This window comes from Ranitomeya imitator, chromosome 1, assembly GCF_032444005.1.
Source record: "Ranitomeya imitator isolate aRanImi1 chromosome 1, aRanImi1.pri, whole genome shotgun sequence".
Lineage (NCBI taxonomy): Eukaryota > Metazoa > Chordata > Amphibia > Anura > Dendrobatidae > Ranitomeya > Ranitomeya imitator.
Window position 1 is genome coordinate 659,571,397 of NC_091282.1, and position 19,162 is coordinate 659,590,558.

General features: G+C 45.6%; 2 protein-coding genes across 4 annotated transcripts in view; one reads left to right on the forward strand and one right to left on the reverse strand.

Annotated features, from left to right (window-relative positions):
• Positions 1 to 1,281, reverse strand: part of NR1I3 (nuclear receptor subfamily 1 group I member 3) — a 63,922-nt gene extending 62,641 nt beyond the window's left edge. For both annotated transcript variants that reach the window (XM_069728829.1, XM_069728823.1), the window contains exon 1: positions 881 to 1,281. The gene's annotated coding sequence lies outside the window, so the exon portion shown is untranslated. The remainder of the gene's footprint in view (positions 1 to 880) is intronic.
• Positions 1 to 19,162, forward strand: part of PCP4L1 (Purkinje cell protein 4 like 1) — a 107,698-nt gene that overhangs the window by 20,740 nt on the left and 67,796 nt on the right. Inside the window, exon 1 of one of the 2 annotated variants that reach the window (XM_069728836.1) lies at positions 1,259 to 1,438. The exons of the other annotated variant lie outside the window; for it this stretch is intronic. Coding sequence (XP_069584937.1) covers positions 1,430 to 1,438 — 9 coding nt within the window. The 5' untranslated portion in view covers positions 1,259 to 1,429. Of the gene's footprint in view, positions 1 to 1,258; positions 1,439 to 19,162 lie in introns of those variants that run through there. 2 annotated transcript variants of the gene reach the window in all.

Genomic DNA, 19,162 nt, shown 5'->3' on the forward strand with positions numbered 1-19,162 from the left:
AATAATGCGAGGTGATGTGTAATAATGTGAGGTGATGTATAATAATGTCGGGGTGATGTGTAATAATGTGGGTAATGTATAATAATGTCTGGGTGATGTGTAATAATGTGGGTAATGTATAATAATGTCGGGGTGATGTGTAATAATGTGAGGTGATGTGTAATAACCGCTGACACCGCTGCTGCCTCACCAACACCGGAGCTCCTGCAACCCTCAACCTACTGTCTCCTTCCCCATAATCCTGTAGAATGTAAGCCCGCAATAGCAGAGTCCTCGCCCCTCTGTATCAGTCTGTCATTGTTAGTTTGTTTACTGTAAGTGATATTTGTAACTTGTATGTAACCCCTTCTCATGTACAGCACCATGGAATCAATGGTGCTATATAAATAAATAATAATAATAATGTGAGGTGATGTATAATAATGTCTGGGTGATGTGTAATAATAATGTGAGGTGATGTATAATAATGTCTGAGTGATGTGTAATAATAATGTGAGGTGATGTATAATAATGTCTGAGTGATGTGTAATAATAATGTGAGGTGATGTATAATAATGTCTGAGTGATGTGTAATAATAATGTGAGGTGATGTGTAATAATGTCGGGGTGATGTGTAATAATGTCGGGGTGATGTTGTGTAATAGTGTGAGTAATGTATAATAGTAATGTCTGGGTGATGTGTAATAATGTCGGGGTGATGTGTAATAATGTCGGGGTGATGTGTAATAATGTCGGGGTGATGTGTAATAATGTCGGGGTGATGTATAATAATGTGGGGCAGTGATATTACTACTTGTGGAGCAGACATTATATTGTCATTACACTCTTTCCTCCCCGGGCTCCCGGTGATCAGCACCATTAGCCCTGACAGGAGACAGACCTGGGAAGCCGCCGTCCGTGTAATCTGTGTCAGCTCCTCCGCTTCCCGGGAGACGGTGGGAGATGGCGGCGTGCCAGGCCCAGCATCTGCCCCTCCAGCTGTTATAATCCGCTCCCTCCTCATCATCCTCAGCGCTGCAGCCCAGGCGTTAACCCCTTCCCCTCCGCCGTCTCTGCTCACGTTGACGAGTGTCCGCTCTCTGGGTTCTGTCACCTTCATGCCTGCCAGACTTCAGCATTAACCCCGACTTGTCCTTAGTAGCTCTACCCCTGACCCTTTCCACAGGGAAGCGACTGCTCAGGGATGCCCTCTCCGGCAGTGAGGGGGTTACGGCTGCCTCCGCCGGGCACCGTTCATTCACCGCGCTGCGGCCACTCAGCGCCCTTTTTTGGAAATGCAGCAAATGACTGAGGAGATTCTCATTGGCTGCCAACAGCTGTCACTCAGCACCAGGGGGATATATATACATTTATATCATCCACAGTGTATATATGTGCGGCGGGAGACGGAGCGAGCAGAGCACAGCGCAGAGCACAGCACAGCGTCACCATGAGTGAGGTGAGTGCCGCACATCCGGGTCCCGCACTCACATCCCGCACACACTGCACTGCGGAGCTCGAGCGGCTCATGTCCGCAATGAGTGAGGAAACGCTGTGCAAATCCCGTGCGGAAATGTGTCCGTCAGCGGCCAAGTTACTGTACCGTGTGCCGTACCGTGCCCGCAAATATAGAGACACCGTGTCACACCGTCCGTGCGGCACCGCAACACCCGCAGCAACAGTGTGTCCGTAATGTGATCAGTGCGGTAGTGTCACACCGTCATGGGAACGAGCAATGCAGCATCGTACGGTACAGCCACGGTGTACTGCAGGGAATGGATGTAGCAGAGCGGAGCGTCACTCACCTGTCCGTGTAGAGAGTGTAGATGTCACCTGCAGTCCTATGTAACACCACAGGTAACGCAGTGATAACTTTGAGTACAGATAATGTAGTAGATGTCACCTGCAGTCCTATGTAACACCACAGGTAACACAGTGATCACTCTGAGTACAGATAATGTAGTAGATGTCACCTGCAGTCCTATGTAACACCACAGGTAACGCAGTCACAGTGATAACTTTGAGTACAGATAATGTAGTAGATGTCACCTGCAGTCCTATGTAACACCACAGGTAACGCAGTGATAACTTTGAGTACAGATAATGTAGTAGATGTCACCTGCAGTCCTATGTAACACCACAGGTAACGCAGTGATAACTTTGAGTACAGATAATGTAGTAGATGTCACCTGCAGTCCTAGGTAACACAGTGATCACTCTGAGTACAGATAATGTAGTAAATGTCACCTGCAGTCCTATGTAACACCACAGGTAACGCAGTGATAACTTTGAGTACAGATAATGTAGTAGATGTCACCTGCAGTCCTAAGTAACACTGTAGAAAACAGTGATCACTCTGAGTACAGATAATGTAGTAGATGTCACCTGCAGTCCTATGTAACACCACAGGTAACACAGTGATCGCTCTGAGTACAGATGGTGTAGTAGATGTCACCTGCAGTCCTATGTAACACCATAGAAAACAGTGATCACTCTGAGTACAGATAATGTAGTAGATGTCACCTGCAGTCCTATGTAACACCATAGAAAACAGTGATCACGCTGAGTACAGATAATGTAGTAGATGTCACCTGCAGTCCTATGTAACACCACAGGTAACACAGTGATCACTCTGAGTACAGATGGTGTAGTAGATGTCACCTGCAGTCCTATGTAACACCATAGAAAACAGTGATCACTCTGAGTACAGATAATGCAGTAGATGTCACCTGCAGTCCTATGTAACACCGTAGAAAACAGTGATCACTCTGAGTACAGATGGTGTACTAGATGTCACCTGCAGTCCTATGTAACACCGTAGAAAACAGTGATCACTCTGAGTACAGATGGTGTAGTAGATGTCACCTGCAGTCCTATGTAACACCATAGAAAACAGTGATCACTCTGAGTACAGATGGTGTAGTAGATGTCACCTGCAGTCCTATGTAACACCACAGGTAACACAGTGATAACTTTGAGTACAGATAATGTAGTAGATGTCACCTGCAGTCCTATGTAACACCACAGATAACACAGTGATAACACTGAGTACAGATAATGTAGTAGATGTCACCTGCAGTCCTATGTAACACCACAGGTAACACAGTGGTCACTCTGAGTCCAGATAATGTAGTAGATGTCACCTGCAGTCCTAAGTAACACCACAGGTAACAGTGATAACTCAAGTACAGATAATGTAGTAGGTGTCACCTGCAGTCCTATGCAACACCACAGGTAACAGAGTGATGGTACTGTGCAGTGTATGTATACAGATACTTTAATACACCCAGTATACAGGACAGGAGAAGTGGTACTGTGCAGTGTATATATACAGAATAATACATATACTGAGAATTACACCCAGTATACAGGGCAGGAGAAGTGGTACTGTGCAGTGTGTATATACAGAATAATACAGATACTGAGAATTACACCCAGTGTACAGGACAGGAGAAGTGGTACTGTGCAGTGTATATATACAGAATAATAAAGATACTGAGAATTACACCCAGTATACAGGGCAGGAGAAGTGGTACTGTGCAGTGTGTATATACAGAATAATACAGATACTGAGAATTACACCCAGTATACAGGACAGGAGAAGTGGTACTGTGCAGTGTATATATACAGAATAATACATATACTGAGAATTACACCCAGTATACAGGGCAGGAGAAGTGGTACTGTGCAGTGTATATATACAGAATAATACAGATACTGAGAATTACACCCAGTATACAGGACAGGAGAAGTGGTACTATGCAGTGTGTATATACAGAATAATACAGATACTGAGAATTACACCCAGTATACAGGACAGGAGAAGTGGTACTGTGCAGTGTATATACAGAATAATACAGATACTGAGAATTACACCCAGTATACAGGACAGGAGAAGTGGTACTGTGCAGTGTGTATATACAGAATAATACAGATACTGAGAATTACACCCAGTATACAGGACAGGAGAAGTGGTACTGTGCAGTGTGTATATACAGAATAATACAGATACTGAGAATTACACCCAGTATACAGGACAGGAGAAGTGGTACTGTGCAGTGTATATATACAGAACTAGCTATTGAACCCGTTCTACGCCCGGGTGGCGAGCATTTATATTGGTATATGGTCTCCATCCTGGTATGTGCTGCTCCATCCTGCGTCCCCATCCTGTCATGCGCTGCTCCATCCTGCGTCCCCATTCTGTCATGCGCTGCTCCATCCTGCATCCCCATCCTGTCATGTGCTGCTCCATCCTGCGTCCCATCCTGTCATGTGCTGCTCCATCCTGCGTCCCCATCCTGTCATGTGCTGCTCCATCCTGCATCCCCATCCTGTCATGCGCTGCTCCCATCCTGCGTCCCCATCCTGTCATGCGCTGCTCCCATCCTGCGTCCCTATCCTGTGATGCGCTGCTCCCATCCTGTGATGCGCTGCTCCCATCCTGCATCCCCATCCTGTCATGTGCTGCTCCATCCTGCGTCCCCATCCTGTCATGTGCTGCTCCATCCTGCGTCCCCATCCTGTCATGCGCTGCTCCATCCTGCGTCCCCATCCTGTCATGTGCTGCTCCATCCTGCGCCTCCATTCTGTCATGTGCTGCTCCCATCCTGCGTCCCCATCCTGTCATGCGCTGCTCTATCCTGCGTCCCCATCCTGTCATCCGCTGCTCCCATCCTGCGTCCCCATCCTGTCATGTGCTGCTCCATCCTGCGCCTCCATTCTGTCATGTGCTGCTCCCATCCTGCGGCCCCATCCTGTCATGCGCTGCTCCATCCTGCGTCCCCATCCTGTCATGCGCTGCTCCCATCCTGCGTCCCCATCCTGTGATGCGCTGCTCCCATCCTGTGATGCGCTGCTCCCATCCTTCATCCCCATCCTGTCATGTGCTGCTCCATCCTGCGTCCCCATCCTGTCATGTGCTGCTCCATCCTGCGTCCCCATCCTGTCATGTGCTGCTCCATCTTGCGTCCCCATCCTGTCATGCTCTGCTCCATCCTGCGTCCCCATCCTGTCATGCGCTGCTCCCATCCTGCGTCCCCATCCTTATGTGCTGCTCCATCCTGCGTCCCCATCCTTATGTGCTGCTCCATCCTGCGTCCCCATCCTTATGTTCGGCTCCATCCTGCGTCCCCATCCTTATGTTCTGCTCCATCCTGCATCCCCATCCTTATGTGCTGCTCCATCCTGCGTCCCCATCCTTATGTGCTGCTCCATCCTGCGTCCCCATACTGCCTCTGACCCGCTCGGCGCCGAGTGCTGGGGGGCCTGAGCAGGCGAGGACACCGGCACGCTGTGGGGGTCAGGTGCCGGTATCGCCGCCAGCTCAGGCCCCCCAGCACTTACTATATTCACCTGTCCTGCATTCCAGCGCTGGGCACCGCCATCTTCCCGGTCTCCTGGCTGTGACTGCTCAGTCAGAGGGCGGCGCCTGCGCGCATTAAGCGCGTCATCGCGCCCTCTGAACTGAAGGTCACAGGCCGAAGACCGGGAAGATGGCGGCGCTCAGCGGTGGAACGCAGGACAGGTGATTATTGGCGATACTCACCCTCCTGGCGGTCCCTGCTTCTCTGTTGGAGATCGCGGTGTGCGTTCAGTGTGAACGCACACCGCGATCTCCCGGGAGCGTCACTCTGTGAGGCCCAGACTGCGCCTGCGCTTGCGCCTGCGCAGTCTATAAAGGCTTCGGACAGAGTGACGCTCCCAGCGTTATATTATAGACTAGATGGCAGCCCGATTCTAAAGAATCGGGAGTCTAGAATCCATATATACTTGAAATTCGGCAGGAGCTTGAAGAGCAACGTCACTGGGCCCGCCTCCACGCAGTAGAAACTTGCTGTGAGGTAAAAATTCAAAAATCACACCAAAATGGCGGGAGGAGTGTGTCACAGTACGGCACGTTTCTGATTGGTCGCTCGCAGCAGGCGGCAACCAATCAGACACTGGACACTGTTGACGTCACTTATCTCCGGACATTAGCTCCGGACAGGAAGTTGGCACAAATTGCAGGAAGTAGTATTCTAGGCAATTATATATTAGATAATACAAATACTGAGAATTACACCCTGTATACAGGACAGGAGAAGTGGTACTGTGCAGTGTATATATACAGAATAATACAGATACTGAGAATTACACCCAGTATACAGGACAGGAGAAGTGGTACTGTGCAGTGTGTGTATACAGAATAATACAGATACTGAGAATTACACCCAGTATACAGGACAGGAGAAGTGGTACTGTGCAGTGTGTATATACAGAATAATACAGATACTGAGAATTACACCCAGTGTACAGAACAGGAGAAGTGGTACTGTGCAGTATATATACAGAATAATACAGATACTGAGAATTACACCCAGTATACAGGACAGGAGAAGTGGTACTGTGCAGTGTATATATACAGAATAATACAGATACTGAGAATTACACCCAGTATACAGGACAGGAGAAGTGGTACTGTGCAGTGTATATACAGAATAATACAGATACTGAGAATTACACCCAGTATACAGGACAGAAGTAGTACTGTGCAGTGTATATATACAGAATAATACATATACTGAGAATTACACCCAGTATACAGGACATGAGAAGTGGTACTGTGCAGTGTATATATACAGAATAATACAGATACTGAGAATTACACCCAGTATACAGGACAGGAGAAGTGGTACTGAGCAGTGTATATATACAGAATAATACATATACTGAGAATTACGCCCAGTATACTGGACATGAGAAGTGGTACTGTGCAGTGTATATATACAGAATAATACAGATACAGAGAATTACACCCAGTATACAGGACAGGAGAAGTGGTACTGTGCAGTGTATATATACAGAATAATACAGATACTGAGAATTACACCCAGTATACAGGACAGGAGAAGTGGTACTGTGCAGTGTATATATACAGAATAATACAGATACTGAGAATTACACCCAGTATACAGGACAGGAGAAGTGATACTGTGCAATGTATATATGCAGAATAATACAGATACTGAGAATTACACCCAGTATACAGGACAGGAGAAGTGGCACTGTGCAGTGTATATATACAGAATAATACAGATACTGAGAATTACACCCAGTATACAGGACAGGAGAAGTGGTACTGTGCAGTGTATATATGCAGAATAATACAGATACTGAGAATTACACCCAGTATACAGGGCAGAAGAAATGGTACTGTGCAGTGTATATATACAGAATAATACAGATACTGAGGATTACACCCAATATACAGGACAGGAGAAGTGGTACTGTGCAGTGTATATATACAGAATAATACAGATACTGAGGATTACACCCAGTATACAGGACAGAAGTGGTACTGTGCAGTGTATATATACAGAATAATACAGATACTGAGGATTACACCCAGTATACAGGACAGGAGAAGTGGTACTGTGCAGTGTATAAATACAGAATAATACAGATAGTGAGAATTACACCCAGTATACAGGACAGGAGAAGTGGTACTGTGCAGTGTATATATACAGAATAATACATATACTGAGAATTACACCCAGTATACAGGACAGGAGAAGTGGTACTGTGCAGTGTATATATACAGAATAATACAGACAGTGAGAATTACACCCAGTGTACAGGACAGGAGAAGTGGTACTGTGCAGTGTATATATACAGAATAATACAGATACTGAAAATTACACCCAGTATACAGGACAGGAGAAGTGGTACTGTGCAGTGTATATCTACAGAATAATACAGATACTGAGAATTACACCCAGTATACATGACATGAGAAGTGGTACTGTGCAGTGTATATATACAGAATAATACAGATGCTGAGAATTACACCCGGTATACAGGACAGGAGAAGTGGTACTGTGCAGTGTATATCTACAGAATAATACAGATACTGAGAATTACACCCGGTATACATGACATGAGAAGTGGTACTGTGCAGTGTATATATACAGAATAATACAGATACTGAGAATTACACCCGGTATACAGGACAGGAGGAGTGGTACTGTGCAGTGTATATATACAGAATAATACAGATACTGAGAATTACACCCGGTATACATGACATGAGAAGTGGTACTGTGCAGTGTATATATACAGAATAATACAGATACTGAGAATTACACCCAGTATGCAGGACAGGAGAAGTGGTACTGTGCAGTGTATATATACAGAATAATACAGATACTGAGAATTACACCCAGTGTACATGTCAGGAGAACTGGTACTGTGCAGTGTATATATACAGAATAAGGCCGGCGTCACACTAGCGAGTTTTACGGACGTATGAGAGGTGCAGAAAATACGGATTGCACACGGTACAATGATTCTCTATGGCCCAGCTCCTATCTGCCGTATTTTACTGATCCGTATTATACGGTCTTCTACAGCTGTAGAAAATCGCAGCATGCTGTGTTTGTCAGCGTATTGTGCAAAAAAATCGGCAATGAAAGTCAATGGGGGCGAGAAAAATACTGATTACACACGGACCAACAGTGTGACTTGCGAGAAATACGCAGCGTTGTTCTATAGAAAAACCGGTAATGTAAAATCACACTGACAGGTTAGAATAGCATAGCTAAAATAAATGTCTACACATAGTATAGGGGGATATATATATATATATATATATATATATATATACTGGCACTTGGCCACTCTCTTCCCATTCCCGTGTAGCGGTGGGATATGGAGTAATGAAGGGTTAATGTCACCTTGCTATTGTAAGGTGACATTAACCCCTTTCTGACCTCGGACGGGATAGTACGTCCAAGGTCAGAAGCCCCACTTTGATGCGGGCTCCGGCGGTGAGCCCGCACCAAAGCCGGGACATGTCAGCTGTTTTGAACAGCTGACATGTGCCCGTAATAGGCGCGAGCAGAATCGCGATCTGCCCGCGCCTATTAACTATTTAAATGCCGCTGTCAAACGCAGACAGCGGCATATAACCACCGCATCCGGCCGGAAATGATGTCATCGCCGACCCCCGTCACATGACTTGCTTCTCCATTGTAACCATAGAGGTCCTTGAGATCTCTATGGTTACTGATCGCCGGTGGCTGTGAGCGCCACCCTGTGGACGGCGCTCACAGCACACCTCCATTTCTGCTACATAGCAGCGATCAGCAGATCGCTGCTATGTAGCAGAGCCGATCGTGCTGTGCCTGCTTCTAGCCTCCCATGGAGGCTATTGAAGCATGGCAAAAGTTAAAAAAAAAAAGTTTAAAAAAATGTGAAAAAAATAAAAAAAATATAAAAGTTTAAATCACCCCCCTTTCGCCCCAATCAAAATAAATCAATTAAAAAAAATCAAATCTACACATATTTGGTATCGCCGCGCTCAGAATCGCCCGATCTATCAATTAAAAAAAAGCATTAACCTGATCGCTAAACAGCGTAGCGAGAAAAAAATTCGAAACGCCAGAATTACGTTTGTTTGGTCGCCGCGACATTGCATTAAAATGCAATAACGGGCGATCAAAAGTACGTATCTGCACCAAAATGCTATCATTAAAAACGTCATCTCGGCTCGCAAAAAATAATCCCTCAACCGACCCCAGATCATGAAAAATGGAGACGCTACGAGTATCGGAATATGGGCGCAATTTTTTATTTTTTTCTAGCAAAGTTTGGAATTTTTTTTCACCACTTAGGTAAAAAATAACCTAGTCATGTTAGGTGTCTATGAACTCGTACTGACCTGGAGAATCATAATGGCAGGTCAGTTATAGCATTTAGTGAACCTAGCAAAAAAGCCAAACAAAAAACAAGTGTGGGATTGCACTTTTTTTGCAATTTCACCGCACTTGGAATTTTTTTCCCATTTTCTAGTACACGACATGCTAAAACCAATGATGTCGTTCAAAAGTACAGCTCGTCCTGCAAAAAATAAGCCCTCACATGGCCAAATTGACGGAAAAATAAAACAGTTATGGCTCTGGTAAGGAGGGGAGTGAAAAACGAACACGGAAAAACGAAAAATCCCAAGGTCATGAAGGGGTTAAGCCAGATTAATAATGGAGAGGCGTCAATTTTGACACCTATCCATTATTAAAGGGAACCTGTCACTCCCAAAATCGCTGGGGAGGTAAGCCCACTGGCATCCGGGGCTTATCTACAGCATTCTGTAATGCTGTAGATAAGCCTCCGATGTATCCTAAAAGATGCGAAAAAGACGTTAGATTATACTCACCCAGGAGCGTTTCCGCTGTTTGTCCGGGTCTGGCGCCTCCCATCTTCATCAGATGACGTCCTCTTCTGGGCTTCACGCTGCGGCTCTGGAGTAGGCGTACTTTGTCTGCCCTGTTGAGGGCAGAGCAAAGTACTGCAGTGCGCAGGCGCCGGGCCTCTCTGACCTTTCACCTCAGAAATGAGATGTGGTCAGTTTGCCTTCCTTAGGCTATGTGCACACGTTCAGGTTTTTTCGCGGTAAAAACGCTATAAAAACTCATTAAAAACGCATACATTATGCATCCTATAATTTAGAATGCATTCTGCATGTTTTGTGCACATGATGCGCTTTTTTCCACGCAAAAACGCATCGCGGTAAAAAAAGCAGCATGTTCATTAATTTTGCCGATTTTCTGCGTTTTTTCCCATTATTCTATGCATTTGGGAAAAAACGCACAAAAAAAGCATGAAAAAACGCTAAAAAAAACGCATGCGGATTTCTGGCAGAAATGTCCGGTTTTTGTCAGGAAAATTTCTGCAAGAAATCCTGACTTGTGCACATACCCTTAGAGAAATTTCTGTTGTCCTCTATTGTAAAGCAATGCAACTATGGTTCTATATAATTAGAATGTACATTATTTATCAGTGATGTGTGGGGGAGGGGAGGTGACAACCTCTGACTTCCATTATCCTTTTATTTCTACAACTGCAGTACCACAGATTACCTCCAGGATTACGTTTTAAGAGCTGTGTGGTAGCACAAGGGCCTTGCCAGCACATTGTACTTTATAGACATGTCTTTTTACAGCAGGCGAGGGGGTTAATATTGTGTACCATGTTAAGTACCCTGATTTGCTGACTACTAGGAAGGAAGGCGGCCATGCTGAAATAAACCATTTACATGAGAGCCAGCGCCTGGGAGAAAAGCGGGATCGTGTGATATGGCCAGTGCACCCAACTTACATGTCATGCTTTTAAAGGAAACCACACAAGGAATGTTACCAGTGATATGCAAAGGCTTGGACTGGCCCACAGGAGAACAGAAGAATCCTCCAGTGGGCCCCTATGCAGAACTGGGACACCCCCTATTATATGAGCAGCAATTGGCACTATATACTTGAATCACTATGTGCAGACAGAGGTGACATCTTATTCATTAACCCCTTCCCGACCCATGACGCCACGTAGGCGTCATGAAAGTCGGTGCCAATCCGACCCATGACGCCTATGTGGCGTCATGGAAAGATCGCATCCCTGCAGATCTGGTGAAAGGGTTAACTCCCATTTCACCCGATCTGCAGGGACAGTGGGAGTGGTAGTTTAGCCCAGGGGGGGTGGCTTCACCCTCCCCCCCCCCCCCCGTGGCTACGATCGCTCTGATTGGCTGTTGAAAGTGAAACTGCCAATCAGAGCGATTTGTAATATTTCACCTATTAAAACTGATGAAATATTACAATCCAGCCATGGCCGATGCTGCAATATCATCGGCCATGGCTGGAAACACTAATGTGCCCCCACCCCACCCCACCGATCGCCCCCCCAGCCCTCCGATCTGTCCGGTACACTGCTTCGGCTCCCCTCCGTCCTGTGCTCCGCTCCCCCCGTGCTCTTGTCCGCTCCCCCTGTGCTCCAATCACCCTCCCCGTGCTCCAATCACCCCCCCTACACTCTGATCCACACCCCCCCCTCCGTGCTCCGTTCCACCCCCCCGTGCTCCGTTCCACCCCCCCGTGCTCCGTTCCACCCCCCCGTGCTCCGTTCCACCCCTCCCGTGCTCCGATCCACCCCCCCATGCTCCGATTCCCCCCCCCCCGTGTTCCCCCCCACCCCATCATACTTACCGATCCTGCCGGGGTCCGTCCGTCTTCTCCCTGGGCGCCGCCATCTTCCAAAATGGCGGGCGCATGCGCAGTGTGCCCGCCGAATCTGCCGGCCGGCAGATTCGTTCCAAAGTGCATTTTGATCACTGAGATAGATGATATCTCAGTGATCAAAATAAAAAAAAATAATAAATGACACCCCCCCCCCCTTTGTCACCCCCATAGGTAGGGACAATAAAAAAAATAAAGAATTTTTTTTTCCACTAATGTTAGAATAGGGTTAGGGTTAGGGCTAGGGTTAGCGTTATGGTTTCGGTACAAGTACACGTATTCTGGTCCTCTGCGGATTTTTCCGCTGCGGATTTGATAAATCCGCAGTGCTAAACCGCTGCGGATTTACTGCGTTTTTTCTGCGCATTTCACTGCGGTTTTACAACTGCGATTTTCTATTTGAGCAGTTGTAAAACCGCTGCGGAATCCGCACAAAGAAGTGACATGCTGCAGAATGTAAACCGATGCGTTTCTGTGCAGTTTTTCCGCAGCATGTGTACAGCGATTTTTGTTTCCCGTAGGTTTACATTGAACTGTAAACTCATGGGAAACTGCTGCGGATCCGCAGCGTTTTCCGCAGAGTGTGCACATACCTTTAGAATTAGGCTATGTGCACACGGTGCGGATTGGCCGCTGCGGATTCGCAGCAGTGTTCCATCAGGTTTACAGTACCATGTAAACCTATGGAAAACCAAATCCGCTGTGCCCATGGCGCGAAAACGCTGCGTTGTATTTTCCGCAGCATGTCAATTCTTTGTGCGGATTCCGCAGCGTTTTACACCTGTTCCTCAATAGGAATCCGCAGGTGAAATCCGCACAAAAAACACTGGAAATCCGCGGAAAATCCGCAGGTAAAACGCAGTGCCTTTTACCCGCGGATTTTTCAAAAATGATGCTGAAAAATCTCACACGAATCCGCAACGTGGGCACATAGCCTTAGGGTTAGGGTTGTGGTTAGGGGTGTGTTGCGGTTAGGGTTGTGATTAGGGTTATGGCTATAGTTGGGATTAGAGTTAGGGGTGTGTTGGGGTTAGTGTTGGAGGTAGAATTGAGGGGTTGCCACTGTTTAGGCACATCAGGGGTCTCCAAACGCAACATTGATTCCAGCCAATCTCGTATTCAAAAAGTCAAATGGTGCTCCCTCAATTCCGAGCCCCGACGTGTGCCCAAACAGCATACTCAGGATAAACTGCGCAACAATTACTGGGGTCCAATTTCTCCTGTTACCCTTGTGAAAATAAAAAAAATGCTTGCTAAAACATCATTTTTGAGGAAAGAAAAATGATTTTTTATTTTCACGGCTCTGCATTGTAAACGTCTGTGAAGCACTTGGGGGTTCAAAGTGCTCACCACATATCTAGATAAGTTCCATGGGGGGTCTAGTTTCTAAAATGGGGTCACTTGTGGGGGGTTTCTACTGTTTAGGCACACCAGGCGCTCTGCAAACGCAACGTGACGCCCGCAGACCATTCCATCAAAGTCTGCATTTCAAAAGTCACTACTTCCCTTCTGAGCCCCGACGTGTGCCCAAACAGTGGTTTACCTCCACACATGGGGTATCAGCATACTCAGGAGAAACTGGACAACAACTTTTGGGGTCCAATTTCTCCTGTAACCCTTGGGAAAATAAAAAATTCTGGGCTAAATAAATATTTTTGAGGAAAGAAAACGTATTTATTATTTTCACGGCTCTGCATTATAAACTTCTGTGAAGCACTTGGGGGTTCAAAGTGCTCACCACACATCTAGATAAGTTCCTTTCGGGGTCTAGTTTCCAAAATGGGGTCACTTGTGGGGGGTTTCTACTGTTAAGCCACATCAGGGGCTCTGCAAACGCAACGTGACGCCCACAGAGCATTCCATCAAAGTCTGCATTTCAAAACGTCACTACTTCACTTCCGAGCCCCAGCATGTGCCCAAACAGTAGTTTACCCCCACATATGGGGTATCAGCGTACTCAGGAGAAACTGGACAACAACTGTTGGGGTCAAATTTCTCCTGATACCCTTGGGAAAATAAAAAATTGCAGGCTAAAAGATCATTTTTGAGAAAATATATATTTTTTTTTTCATGGCTCTGCGTTATAAACTTCTGTGAATCATTTGGGGGTTCAAAGTCCTCACCACACATCTAGATTAGTTCCTTTGGGGGTCTAGTTTCCAAAATGGGGTCATTTCTGGGGGATCTCCAATGTTTAGGCACACAGGGGCTCTCCAAACGTGACATAGTGTCCACTAATGATTGGAGCTAATTTTCCATTTAAAAAGCCAAATGGCGTGCCTTCCCTTCCGAGCCCTGCCGTGCGCCCAAACAGTGGTTTACCCTCACATATGGGGTATCAGCCTACTCAGGACAAACTGGACAACAAAATTTGGGGTCCAATTTCTCCTATTACCCTTGGCAAAATAGGAAATTCCAGGCTAAAAATCATTTTTGAGGAAAGAAAAATTATTTTTTATTTTCATGGCTCTGCGTTATAAGCACCTGGGAAGTTTAAAGTGCTCAATATGCATCTAGATAAGTTCCTTGGGGGGTCTAGTTTCCAAAATGGGGTCACTTGTGGGGGAACTCCAATGTTAAGGCACACAGGGGCTCTCCAAACGCGACATGGTGTCCGCTAACAATTGGAGCTAATTTTCCATTCAAAAAGTCAAATGGCGCTCCTTCCCTTCCGAGCCTTACCATGTGCCCAAAAAGTGGTTTAGCCCACATGTGAGGTATTGGTGTACTCAGGAGAAATTGCCCAACAAATTTTAGAAACCATTTTATCCTGTTGCCCATGTGAAAATGAAAAAATTGAGGCTAAAAGAATTTTTTTGTGAAAAAAAAGTACTTTTTCATTTTTACGGATCAATTTGTGAAGCACCTGGGGGTTCAAAGTGCTCACTATGCATCTAGATAAGTTCCTTGGGGGGTCTAGTTTCCAAAATGGGGTCACTTGTGGAGGAGCGCCAATGTTTAGGCACACAGGGGCTCTCCAAACGCGACATGGTGTCCGCTAACGATGGAGATAATTTTTCATTCAAAAAGTCAAATGGCGCTCCTTCCCTTCCAAGCCCTGCCGTGCGCCAAAACAGTGGTTTACCCCCACATGAGGTATCAGCGTACTCAGGACAAATTGGACAACAACTTTCGTGGTTCAGTTTCTCCTTTTACCATTGGGAAAATAAAAAAATTGTTGCTAAAAGATAATTTTTGTGACTAAAAAGTTAAATGTTCATTTTTTCCTTCCATGTTGCTTCTGCTGCTGTGAAGCACCTGAAGGTTTAATAAACTTCTTGAATGTGGTTTTGAGTACCTTGAGGGGTGCAGTTTTTAGAATGGTGTCACTTTTGGGTATTTTCAGCCATATAGACCCCTCAAACTGACTTCAAATGTGAGGTGGTCCCTAAAAAAAATGGTTTTGTAAATTTCGTTGTAAAAATGAGAAATCGCTGTTCAAATTTTAACCCTTATAACTTCCTAGCAAAAAAAAATTTTGTTTCCAAAATTGTGCTGATGTAAAGTATACATGTGGGAAATGTTATTTATTAACTATTTTGTGTCACATAACTCTCTGGTTTAACAGAATAAAAATTCAAAATGTGAAAATTGCGAAATTTTCAAAATTTTCGCCAAATTTCCGTTTTTATCACAAATAAACGCAGAATTTATTGACCTAAATTTACCACTAACATGAAGCCCAATATGTCACGAAAAAACAATCTCAGAACCGCTAGGATCCGTTGAAGCGTTCCTGAGTTATTACCTCATAAAGGGACACTGGTCAGAATTGCAAAAAACGGCAAGGTCTTTAAGGTCAAAATAGGCTGGGTCATGAAGGGGTTAATGATCTGCCCAGATCATTGTTATATAATTAGTGAGTGAGGAAAAGGTCACATTTGCATGTAGTTGAGAAGTGTGGCCCTGGAGTTGGTAAATGGTTGGCCCTTGGCACCCCAGTAGGACACTGGGTATGCACCTACTTGCCTGTTGGTGGCCCTTTCTCCTTACCTCCCCAAATGCTAATTTCCTGTCTGACTAATGTTATTTGGTTGTTTCTGGATTGAAACCATATTGTTAGATCTGGAGAAACCACAGATTACTGAAGAGACAGCTCATTTCCATCTATAGAGACCACATATTACTGGGGAGACAGCTCATTTCCATCTATAGAGACCACAGATTACTGGTGAGACAACTCATTGCTATCTATAGAGACCGCATATTACTGGTGAGACAACTCATTTCCATCTATAGAGACCGCATATTACTGGTGAGACAACTCATTTCCATCTATAGAGACCGCATATTACTGGTGAGACAGCTCATTTCCATCTATAGAGACCGCATATTACTGTGCGCTTTTGTGTCTTCAAGTTCTTTGGTGGTGTGAACAGGTTTCTACAGATTTGTCCACTTTGCAAGTAGCCCATGTGTTTTTGGTTTTATATTACAGAAGAGACAGCTCATTTCCATCTATAGAGACCACAGATTACTGGTGAGACAACTCATTTCCATCTATAGAGACCGCATATTACTGGTGAGACAACTCATTTCCATCTATAGAGACCGCATATTACTGGTGAGACAACTCATTTCCATCTATAGAGACCGCATATTACTGGTGAGACAACTCATTTCCATCTATAGAGACCGCATATTACTGGTGAGACAACTCATTTCCATCTATAGAGACCGCATATTACTGGTGAGACAGCTCATTTCCATCTATAGAGACCACAGATTACTGGTGAGACAACTCATTTCCATCTATAGAGACCGCATATTACTGGTGAGACAACTCATTTCCATCTATAGAGACCGCATATTACTGGTGAGACAGCTCATTTCCATCTATAGAGACCGCATATTACTGGTGAGACAACTTCTTTCCATCTATGGAGACCACATGTTACTTGGGAGACCCCTCATGTAGGCTATAGAGACCAGAGATTACTGGAGAGATCCCTCACGTAGTCTGTAGAGACTGCATATTACTGGTTAGACCCCTCACATAGTCTGTGGAATCCACGGATTACTGGGGAGACCCCTCACATAGTCTGTAGAGACAAGGAATAACTCTAGACATCCCCCTCATGTGTTGCATTGACTTCTGTGGTTTGGCTGTGACCTGATCTGGGGTCTGAGGACAGATGTTTGGATTTTCTAGGACTTGTCTTCGGACAGTATCTTGCAGAGCGCTTTGGATGTGATTATCCAGGAACACTCTATTTCTGGAGATTTTATTTTATGTTATTTTGTGGACATGAGTCAGATGATTTATATCGAACTCCCCATCACCTCTCTTCCCAAATTTCTGTCCCCCAGATGTTTCCAGCACTGTTTGTTCTCACTCTTACAACCAGTAGCACAGAGTACTTCAGAGGAGTTGTGTGCTGGTCTTCTAGGAGGTCACAGACTGAGTTACATAGTGAAAGGATAGGGACCCCAGCAGCACAGAATGTCAGGATAGGAGCATGCTGATTTTGGGGACCTTTCAGCTGAGTCTGTAGTGAGTGTAGTGGATTTTCGGGAGCCCTGGATTGTGCAGCTCAGATTTGGGAGATTGAACAGATATTTTTTCTTTTACCAGTCTATATGAAGTAAGAGGAGTACATGGCAATGTCTGGCAGATCGGCTGTTATCGCCGATCACGTGCTGAGCGCCAGACAGATAAGCATCTCCGCTATACACAAGATGGAAAACACAGAGAGAGCATGTCTGCTAAATACCTTTCATTATAATCGTATAGAAACTCTGTGTCTGCTCCACCATAAGGGGGCTGTAATCAGGAGAGGTATGAAAGAAAAAGGAAACTGGAGAGATAGAGAATGAAATATGGAGAGATGATAGGGAGTAAGGAAGAGAGGGAAGAAGGGTGGAAAGACAAAGAGATGATAGGGAGTAAAGGTACCGTCACACTAAACGATATCGCTAGCGATCCGTGACGTTGCAGCGTCCTGGCTAGCGATATCGTTCAGTTTGACACACAGCAGCGATCAGAATCCTGCTGTGATGTCGTTGGTCGCTGCAGAAAGTCCAGCACTTTATTTCGTCACTGGACTTCCTGCTGACATCGCTGAATCGGCGTGTGTGACGCCGATTCAGCGATGTCTTCGCTGGTAACCAGGGTAAACATCGGGTTACTAAGCGCATGGCCGCGCTTAGTAACCCGATGTTTACCCTGGTTACCATCGTAAAAGTTAAAAAAAAAACACTACATACTTACCTTCCATTGTCTGTCCCTCGGCGTTCTGCTTCTCTGCCCTGTGTAAGCACAGCGGCCGGAAAGCAGAGCGGTGACGTCACCGCTGTGCTTTCCGGCCGCTGTGCTTACACAGGGCAGAGAAGCAGAGCGCAGAGGGACAGACAGCGGAAGGTAAGTATGTAGTGTTTTTTTTTTTTTCACTTTTACGCTGGTAACCAGGGTAAACATCGGGTTACTAAGCGCGGCCCTGCGCTTAGTAACCCGATGTTTACCCTGGTTACCGGCATAGTTGGTCGCTGGAGAGCTGTCTGTGTGACAGCTCTCCAGCGACCAAACAGCGACGCTGCAGCGATCCGGATCGTTGTCGGTATCACTGCAGCGTCGCTTAGTGTGACGGTACCTTTAGGGAGAGGGGAAAAAGGCAGGAAAGATGAGATGATTGGGGCAAGAGAGAAAGGAAAGGAGGAAAGATGGTAGAGAATAAGGGGGAGGAAAGATGAAGAGATTAAAGGGTGTAAAGTAGAGGAAAGAAGAGAGGGAGGGAGGAAAGATGAAGATATGATAGGGAGTAATGGAGAAGGAGGGAGGAAAGATGAAGACATTATTTGGAGAGGAAAGAAGAGAAGGAGGAACTATGAAGAAATGACAGGGAGAGGAAAGAGGGAAAGGAAATATTAAGAGATGATAGGGAGTATGGGAGAGGGAGGGAGGAAAGATGAAGACAGGGAGCAAAGAAGTGGAAAGAAAAAAAGGATCAAAGTTGAAGAGATACTAGGGAGTAAAGGAAAGAAGGAAGGGTGGAAAGATCACAAGATGATGGGGAGTAAGGGGGAAGAAAGAAGAGATTGAGGAAAGATAGAGAGATGTTAGGGAGTAAGGGAAAGGAAAGAAGAAAGTGGGGAAAGATGGAATGATAGGGAATAAGGGAAGAAGAAAGTGAGGAAAGATGATG